The 10,038-nt window shown below is 31.0% G+C and overlaps 1 protein-coding gene across 1 annotated transcript; it reads left to right on the top strand.

Moving 5' to 3' along the window:
• Positions 1-3,752: 3,752 nt before the first annotated feature.
• LOC120193090 (protoporphyrinogen oxidase 2) lies at positions 3,753-9,520 on the top strand. The gene is given in 18 exon segments (XM_039195701.1): positions 3,753-3,892; positions 4,133-4,268; positions 4,615-4,680; positions 5,110-5,160; positions 5,292-5,348; positions 5,555-5,631; positions 5,744-5,780; positions 6,002-6,067; positions 6,262-6,302; positions 6,851-6,980; positions 7,716-7,895; positions 8,163-8,237; positions 8,406-8,529; positions 8,618-8,669; positions 8,671-8,724; positions 8,814-8,888; positions 9,024-9,130; positions 9,351-9,520. Coding segments are annotated over 17 exon segments (1,305 nt in total). The 5' UTR covers positions 3,753-3,892; positions 4,133-4,265; the 3' UTR covers positions 9,461-9,520.
• The last annotated feature ends 518 nt before the right edge of the window (positions 9,521-10,038 follow it).

Genomic DNA, 10,038 nt, shown 5'->3' with positions numbered 1-10,038 from the left:
TCTAAATGTGCATTTGGCAGAAAGGTGCTACTAATGCAAGTTAGATGAAAAACAGTGTATTTCGGCATAAACGAAGCTAATTATTAGTTTAACTAAAATGATTGTAAAGGGTTTTCATGAAGTATACGAATTATCCCGGTGTTGATAGTCATGACATGTTTATGAATAAATTGTATTTTCATTTATAGAATTATGCCTCACTAAGTGAATATTTAACATGTGTTGATTTCACACGTAGGTAAAATCCAAAGAGTAGCCGAGTAAGGAGTGCAACATCAATAACTATCATCAATTTAAGGTTGACTCATCAGTAACAGTAGGACAATCATGTTTATTTTGAAACTTAGCTGACATGTAATCGAATTTAAGAAATATGTTTAGTAATGGTTTTAAGGTGATAGATTTTAGTAATATATTTCAAGGAATGTTTTATTATTGTATCAAAATGTTTGGTTTGAAGTTCGGAAAAAAATAGTGGTGTTACAAATGAGTAAATGGTTTCATAAGTCATGTGACACCTATGACTTGTGTACGGAAACGTATACTAGAAATGAGTGTTACAAACTGTAATAGTCTGTATCTACTTTAGCATAATCAACAAAAAAATTCAACATATCTTACTAAATTTGATATGTATGTCTTAATCATTTTACAAAATTGATGCATTATTGTTCTGATAGTCCATTATTGAATCTTGTTGAACTAGACCTATAGGGAACCTATAGCTTAGTGATGACAATTTCATGTTTTCCTTTGTACCAACCTTGTTTGACACATGATTCATCAAATTGAACGATTCAATGTCTTATTCAAATGAAATTTCAAAAGATTTCGCCTCACAATACACAATGAATATTTTTGGATATATATGTCGAGTTCAATAAAATTGTATTTCTCTACACAATACATAGGACTTACACAGTAAATATTCCATTTCATACATAGTAAAGATTCCATTCTAATGGGGAACGCAATAAAGAATCCATTTCTTATGTGACTTTATTGATTTTTCTTTTCTCACATGACTCAAGTTAGCTTTGAATTGTATTGCATGTGACTTTTTCCCGCCTTTGCTTGTTAATACATATTACTTGAACAATTACCTCAATCATGAACCTTAACCTATTGCATACATTTTGATATTTAATTTTGAACTAAATTCCAGCAAAATTTTCAAAGTAAAATATCGAACCTCAAGTCATATGTATCGATATTTTTATCAAATATATCGAACATTATGTCATATGTATCAATATTTCAAATTTCAAATTGATTTCATCAATATTTTTTCACCCAAAGCATCGACCCTCAGATCAACTGTCTCGATATTTTTTTATATCGAACATTTTTTAAAGCCAAAATATTGAGCTTCATATATAGGTATCAATATTTACATAAAAAAGTATCGAACATCAGAGCATAAATATTGATATAAATGAAAAAGTATTGAACAACATAATATATGCATCGATATTTTAACTATCGATCATATCTTCATCAACTTTTTCAATATATAAAAGTATCGATCATCAGTGCATGCATATCGATATTTTAACTGTCAATCTCATTATCAACTTTTTTCAATATTTAAAAGTATCGATCATCAGCGCATAAGTTTTGATATTTTAACTATCGATCTTATCATCGACTTTTTCACTATTTAAAAGTATCGTTTATCACCGTATAAGTATCGATATTTTAACTTTCGGTCTCATCTTCAACTTTTTCAGTATTTAAAAGTATTGATCATCATAGATTAATATCTATATTTTAAATTTCGATCTTATCTTCAAATTTTCAATATTTAAAAGTATCGATCATCAAATATTAAGTATCAATATTTAAAATGTCTAACTGCCTTCTTAATTTTTTTTATCTCAATTCAATCAGAATAAATATCAATACTTCTTCAAATAGCATTCTTGACGCAACCAGATTTATCATATATATTCATAACATTTTTAGCTTTTAACATATTTAGTTACTGTGGTTATATCTAAGGTCACATCAACTTAAAATCTAGTAATATTTTAGGTACAACCAAATTTATTACTCAAAATATTAACATTCCATATCGCAACATACTTTCTTAGCGACTGATAATATTCTTGGGGGCAATCTTATTTCTTATAGATATTTAAAACATTTTTAGATTTTAATTTATTTTGTTATCATGAGATTGTCTAAGGTCATATCAGCTTAAACTTTGGTAATATTTTAGATACAACTGATTTTATTACAAAGAAAAATAACATTCCATATCGCAACCTACTTTATTAGTGAACGATAACATTCTTGGGCACAACCAGATTTCTTATAGATATTCATAACATTTTTAGCTTTTAACTTATTTTGTTACCATAGGAATGTATAAGGCCCCATCAGCTTAAACTCTGGTAACATTTTAGGCGCAATCGATTTTATTACAAAGAAAATTAACATTCCAAATTGCAACCTACTTTCTTAGTGAACAATAACATTCTTAGACACAACTAAATTTCTTATAGATATTCATAACATTTTTAGCTTTTAACTTATTTTGTTACCGTATGAATATCTAAGGTCTCATCAGCTAAACTCTAATAACATTTTATGTACAACTTGTTATGTTACTACGATTGATAACTTTTACGACTGTGAACCTAAATTCTTAAAGTCAATTTTTTCTTTGCCCATTTTACATATAACAATAACATTTTCATTTGCAACCATTATTGTTATCGATACAGATAACTTTTCTAATTCCGAATTATAACATTTTAAATTTCACTTTTAACCTGTTAACTTTCTAACTGATCACAATGTTTAATAATCTTATTTTAATCGTCTCACAATAAAACATCCTGCAAGTCGGAGTAAGAAAGAGGCTCAAAGATAGCTTTTATAATCTTTCTTGGACTATGTTTAGAAAGCTAAAATTCATGGGTCCTCGAATAAGAAAGAGGCTCAAAGATAGCTTTTAAAATCTTTCTTGGACTATATTTAGAATGCTAAAATTCATGGGTCCTTGTTAATCGCGAACCTAACTAAGTAGACCAAAAGTGCCCAAAACGAGACCAAAACTATTAGGGTGTGTTTTGTTCACGGAATGTAAAATTACCAGTGGGAATAAAAGATTATCAGGGAATAGGATTACTGGGAATGTTGTATTTTGTGTTTGGTTGGTTTAGCAGGAATGTAAGATTACTATTTTTGGTTAAAGAATAAAAGATTATTTGAATGTATATTTGACCAAATTGTCCTTATTATATATTTGTATAATATTACAAATTATAAAATATTTATATATTTTCTTTAAAAAATTCACAATATTTATATAAATATTTTTACAAAATTAAAAATATAAAAAAAGTTTAATGAAAGGGTAAATTTTTTTTAATCCCTGAACTTTATATAAAATTTTAATTATAAATTTTTTTTTGTAAATATAAAATAATTTAAGGATAAATTTGTAATTTAATCTTCGTAGAATTTTTATTATTCAATGATAGAAGAATGATATTTTTGAAAAAAAATAAAAATTTAAGGGCATTTTAGTCCAAAACACCGGTAATATTACAATACCTAAGGGAAGGGAGGTAATGATATTCCCGATAATATATCCCAAAAGTTCTACTATTTATAATAAAACAAAAATGAAATTCCCGACCAACCAAACACCACTTAAATATCTCCCCAGCCTGGAATCTAGAAACCCGCAAAGAAATGGCATCAACTGAAAACAAAAACCAGCGTACTACACCTTTATCTCTCATCTGAATATCAAATAGTTCATTAAAATTCAATTGCAAATTCTAATTTCGCAATGACTTGAGGTTTTTTGTTCTGATTTTTAAGTGTTTTCTTTCTCAGCTTCTGCTAAAAGTGTAGCTGTCGTTGGCGCTGGCGTAAGGTACGGTTTCGAATTTTACTCTCTATACATTTCTTCTAGCTCTATTTTTTTTTTCTTTTGTGTAATTTTTCTGATTATTTGATTTTGAGAAAATAAAGAAGATATTTGAAGGAAATGGAATTTGGAAATTTTAATTTGCTAATTTTACTTTTTGAAATTTGGAAATGAACTTTTTTTTCACTAAACGTGAAAGATTATTACATTTTTTGTTTTGTTTTTGGAAAATCGACTAAAATCAAGTGGACTCGCGGCGGCTTACAAGTTGAAATCACAAGGTTTATATGTTACGGTGTTTGAAGCCGAAGGAAGAGCTGGAGGGAAATTAAGAAGTGTTTCGAGGGAGGGTTTGATATGGGATGAAGGCGCAAATACGATGGTGAAAGTTCTTTCTTTCTCTCTTTTCTTTGTAAAAATAAAAATTAAACACTCTATTTAAAAATTCTAGTTCTAATTGTTAACACATTAGTTTTTTTATTTTCTTCAAAACTTACCATCACTACATCCGTACAATAAAACTAACTTAATTTTAGAAGCAAAGCATTATGAGCTCAATCTGCATACATTACCAAATCTCAAATTTTGTTAAGTACAAGGACTGAAAGCATATTTTGATCTTTCTTTTTAATTGCTTTTCTTGTTAAAGAGATGGTATATGTGCGTGTAAAATTTAAACTGCAATGATGAAGTTGCTTTTGATGTGAATGTTTAATTTATTAGTGCAGACTGAAAGTGAGATCGAAGTTAGAAGTTTGTTTGATGATCTTGGTATTCAAGATAAGCAACAAGTTGTAAGTATTTCTAATATTCTGTAGTTCTATCTGTTCCATTGTAAATGATGATTTAGGTGCTATTAGTTGTAAGTTTGTTTATTCTTCATGCAACAGTGACAGAACAGAACTAGGATTCTCAGCTCTATGGAATGAAAGTCAGTAAAATTTACTTTTTATACTTTTCTAAACTTGATAACTTATATGTAATTAAATTCCATATAAATATTTTTAAAATTAGGAACATTTTTTTTGTGTGTGTTTATTTATTTATTTATTTATTTTGTGGTGGTGGTGGGTGTTCTGACCACCCATTCCGCTCCATCGCTTTCTCCATGCTGTGCAAGATTTCTGGTTTTAGTTAAAAGCTTCAAAGTTCTTGAAGGATGATACTAAAAAGTGAGGGTAATACTTTTTTGGATTAACTTGATTATTGGTGATTTAATGCAGCCAACTGCACAGAACAAACGGTATATTGTGAGAAATGGGGTGCCTGTATTGGTATGCTTCTACCACCTTTACTGCTCTTTGAGTTTACATATTCTCTAAGTAAGGTTCTTATGGCCTGAGATATGTTGGTTCCTGGATCTAACTGTGCTCACTATCTCTGCTTGATTTGTTTTTGATGTTAGCTTCCCTCAAATCCCATTGCATTATTCACAAACAAACTTCTTTCAGCAAAATCAAAGGTTTGTTTATCAGAGCTATTTTGGACGTATCCAGTGGATAACAAAAAATGAAGTCTTGTTTTAGTCAATTAGCATATTCTGCAGTCTTTTTGAGATATTATTTTTGTATCAACAGTCATATTGTGAACTGGAGCTTGCCTTACCTTGTTGTCTTTAATTGCTTTTGTTCATAATATTCCTATATAGATTCAGTTCTGCTTTTGCAGTTCCAGATTATTTTGGAGCCTTTTTTGTGGAAGAAAAGTGACACCTCAAAAGTATCTGATGCTGATAATCAAGGAAAGGTGATAAACTATAGTTATTGATTTCATACTTCTGTTTATCTGTTTCTCTTTACTTGTGTTGTTTGAAGAAATGTCTTGTTTCTTTACCGTATATTTTTAATTTTCATGCAGTGTGGGAGGATTCTTCCAGCGCCATTTTGGGCAAGAGGTATGCTTTGCTTTCTACTTCCTTTAGTCCGTGCATGCTATATTTTCCAAAACCATTTCACCAAATATATCATCTTAGGTTTTCTTTATTTACTAGGGTTCTGCATGACATGTGAAAACACTGATACTTGACTGAATTGAAAATAAACTTGAAGATTACCTGAAACAGTGCAACAGATTGAACTTTGACGTTGATTTACTTACTGATTTTGTTTCTATAAGGTTGTGGATTACCTAGTTGATCCCTTTGTTGGTGGCACAAGTGGTGGAGATCCCGATTCTCTTTCTGTGAGTAATGCGCCATATCTTTGACTAATCTATTTAAGTGTCATGGAAGGAACATACACCTATTTTCATTCCTTTTACATAAAGAATTACTTTTTTGGCTTCTTTCAAGAGCCGTGGTCCTTGATTGAGTTGTGAAATGGCTCTTGTTGCTGATGCTTTGTTTCCATCCTTTCACTTTGTTATGTTTAAAACAGATGCGCCATTCCTTTCCAGAGCTATTTGATCTTGAGCAAAGGTTTTACAACCTTTCTTCTATTCCTCCATATCATTTTCGGCTGAAAATTTTGGAAATTTTCCTTTCAATTTATAAGTTTAGATTTGATGTTAATTTGTACCTAGACTCACTAAATTGCTTATTCCAAAAGGGAGGACTACAGGAAGTTGTTATTACTTTCCCAAGGCACTGGATGACTGATTATACACTAGTACTAGTATGAAACTAGTAGCCTGTGGTTTAGGATAACTGCTGATAAAACCACGATTAGGGACTTTCCAATTGTTATCTTGATTCTTTTGCAATTTTATATCATTTTTTTTACATGAAAAACATTTAATCTTGAACACTTAAACTATAGTTTTGGCCTCTTTGATATTTGTTTAAAGTTACAAGAGGACATTAAGATTTGCATTAGGCATTTTGGTACTTACTTTAACTAAAATCTGCCACCAATGTATGTTAAAAAACATATCTAGCTGCATCATGAATTTTTATTATCTTGATCCATTATATTCTTAAAATAGTTCAGGTTTACTGCATGTTCACAAATGATTCTTGCTTGTCAGGTTTGGCTCCATCATAGTTGGAACATTTAAATCTATCTTCTTTACCAAAAGGGAAAATCATGAAGAAACAAAAACTTAAGTGAAAAGGAAGGCTCTTCGTGGCACATTTTCCTTCCAGGGTGGAATGCAGGTAACCAACTTATGTTTAACTTCTTCTGTTATGAGCTATTTTTTTGTGCCAATTCAATTTTGCTGTATTCTTTCTATATTGAACTGACTTTAATTATTCGTTATGGAATTTACTTATTGTACTGTTTTTACAACTTTCATTTTAACCGGTATTCTTTAATGAAGATCTATATCTTGCATATTTCCTAATCATGAACATGGATTGTTTATTCAGTACCTTTTTTTCCCTCTTTACTTTGGTGGAAGCTTTATCTGAATTATTTTGTAGAACCTCTTTTTACATACTTTAAATAGCTTGATGATGGATGGAGAAATTAGGCAAGTTTTCCTCATGAAACTGTTCTATAGATAACGCAGTGGAAAATTTTCCATGAAACACATGTTAGAAAATTTCTGAACGCTGTTAAACATATGGTGGAATTTTATTAGCAATTGCAAAAATATTAAACAAAAACCTCAGTGTCATTTTTTTTACCATTTGAAATATGTGAACAATGCATTACTTAATTCCAGCCATTTGTTTACATACCTTTTCCTTATCAGATTGTTCTCAGGGTACAATTTTAATCAAAATATTGGTTATATCTGTTCTCTTAACTTCAGTAAATTTCTTATTCCCTTTTCCATTAGCATTGGTAATATGAATCAGATGTAGCCTTGTTAACTTATACTCTAATGATATTACTGCAGACCTTTTTCTCTTAAATGGTCCTTTATTTGCTGATGTATTTTGCAGACACTTGCTGATATGTTGAGCAAAAATCTTTCCGAAGACAACCTTAAACTGAAATCAAAGGTTTTATCATTATCTTACAATCATGACGGGAAATCTACATCAGACAATTGGTCTCTCTCTTATGTTTCTGATCGAGACAAGCGCTCACAAGGTTCATCATTTGATGCTGTAATAATGACGGTTAGTTGAGCTTTGTTTAGTTTACAATCTATCGACTGTAATTATTCTTATTTTCTCCTTCCAACACATTATTATCTTGCGTGCTGACAAGAATGCATGCTACGCTTTATAATTATATGTTGAAAGATAACATCATTAGCAGAAAATGAACTTGTAAATCGCAGGCTCCACTGTGCAATGTCAAAGAAATGAAAATTACAAGATACTCTTTATAATTATATGTTGAAAGATATCATCATTAGCAGAAAATGAACTTGTAAATTGCAGGCTCCACTGTGCAATGTCAAAGAAATGAAAATTACAAGAGGAGGAAAGGTCTTTCCACTGAATTTCATACCTGAGGTATTTGCTTCTGCAATTTGATTTGAGGAAAAATGCTTAAAATTAGATTGTCAGTTTCCTCCTCAATTTACACTGGAATGCATTGTGCACAAATGATTTTTATTTTTTGCATGAGCAAAAAATGCCTTATAATTTTATGGTCGTCTTCTCTTTCCATTTAAAATACAGGTAAGTTATGTGCCACTGTCCGTTATAATTACCACCTTTAAGAACGAGAATGTCAAGAAACCCCTTGAAGGATTTGGAGTTCTTGTACCTTCAAAGGAGCAGCAAAATGGTTTAAAAACTCTCGGTAATTCTTCACTATGGTACAGTGCATAAAAGATTAACTTGTATTTGTTTTCTTAGTGTGTTCTTTTCATGTATTGTCTCTTCTTCAGGTACAATTTTTTCGTCTGTAATGTTCCCTGATCGTACACCTAATGATTTGCATCTATACTACCTTTGTTGGAGGAAGTCGAAATAAGGAGCTCGCAAAAGCCTTGACGTATAGAAAAATTAATTGCTTTTTCTTTACTTCTCTTTTCATACATCATCTGTTTTGCTAACAATTCTCATTGGTAACCGTTGTTATAGAGACGAGTTGAAGCATATTGTCACTTCTGACCTTCGGCAGTTGTTGGGAGTGGAGGGAGAACCCACATTCTTGAAGTACATTAACCATTACCTTAGCATTTCATATACAACACTGCAGTCTGTTAAAATTTTAAAGTTATGTACAGGGAGTTTTGAATTCGAAATGTATATCTATGTCATCCTGAGAACTCGAAACTTTCCTAATGGCAGTCATTTCTTCTGGAGCAAGGCGTTTCCGTTATATGGCCGTAACTATTCTTCGGTATTGGAAGCCATTGAAAAGATGGAGAGAGATCTTCCCGGATTCTTCTATGCAGGTAACTGGCTGCCCATCTAGTTAAGTTTATGATATAATAACTCATCCCGAACTCTTCATTTTTCTTAAAGTATTATTGCCAGGCACATTTGAGTATAGGTACAGGTGTGGTACCATTATTTATATGTAAAAGCTTGAAATAGAAAATGAACATACAAATATCTAATATTCGTTCCTTTGTTTTGCTTGTATGGACTATGAACCAAGTCGGACGTCGGTAGGTAACCACAAAGGCAGATTATCAGTGGGCAAATCGATTGCTTCTGGGTGCAAAGCAGCTGATCATGTGATCTCATATTTGGAATCTTCACATCAGAAGCTGCTCAAATGATGGATCACGATTGATGTAAGAATTTTCAGTGTTGGTTAATTATGATGTTTTTTTTTCCTTCAAAATTTAAAAATATAAAAGGAGTTAACTGACGTGTTTCACTTTTTTAAATAGACAACGATATGGAACAAATTTCCTTTTGTTTCAAAATTTACAACCTAAAATTAGATTTTATTTGCATAATAATGAAATGCCAGGGGTGAAAAATTAAAGATTAGGTTGAACTAACTCTACCTGCTGTGATAAAAGAGGCTGTGCGGTTAAGACCTTGAGATGTAAAATTTAGATTGATAGATGCTGTTAATATGCTAATCATGGATGCCATGGGGAATAATATGAAATCCGGGGTGTTGGGGGGGGGGGGATAGAATTGTAAATGGCTACTGTAAATGCTGTTAAGATGAGGGCCTTTATTTAATGCAATTTATGAATTCAGGGTAAGTAGCTTTTGTGAAGTCAGAGGATCACTTCGTGATTTTTACAATTGGCTGGCATTAGTTTGGATACTAATATAATGAGTATGATATTTATGACCAAGTATCGATATCCTGGTCAAGTATTAATACAAAAAAATAGAC

This window comes from Hibiscus syriacus, unplaced genomic scaffold, assembly GCF_006381635.1.
Source record: "Hibiscus syriacus cultivar Baekdansim isolate YM2019G1 unplaced genomic scaffold, ASM638163v2 tig00116989_pilon, whole genome shotgun sequence".
Classification (NCBI taxonomy): Eukaryota; Viridiplantae; Streptophyta; class Magnoliopsida; order Malvales; family Malvaceae; genus Hibiscus; species Hibiscus syriacus.
Note: the sequence above shows the minus strand (reverse complement) of the source record. Positions and strands in the feature narration are given on the sequence as shown.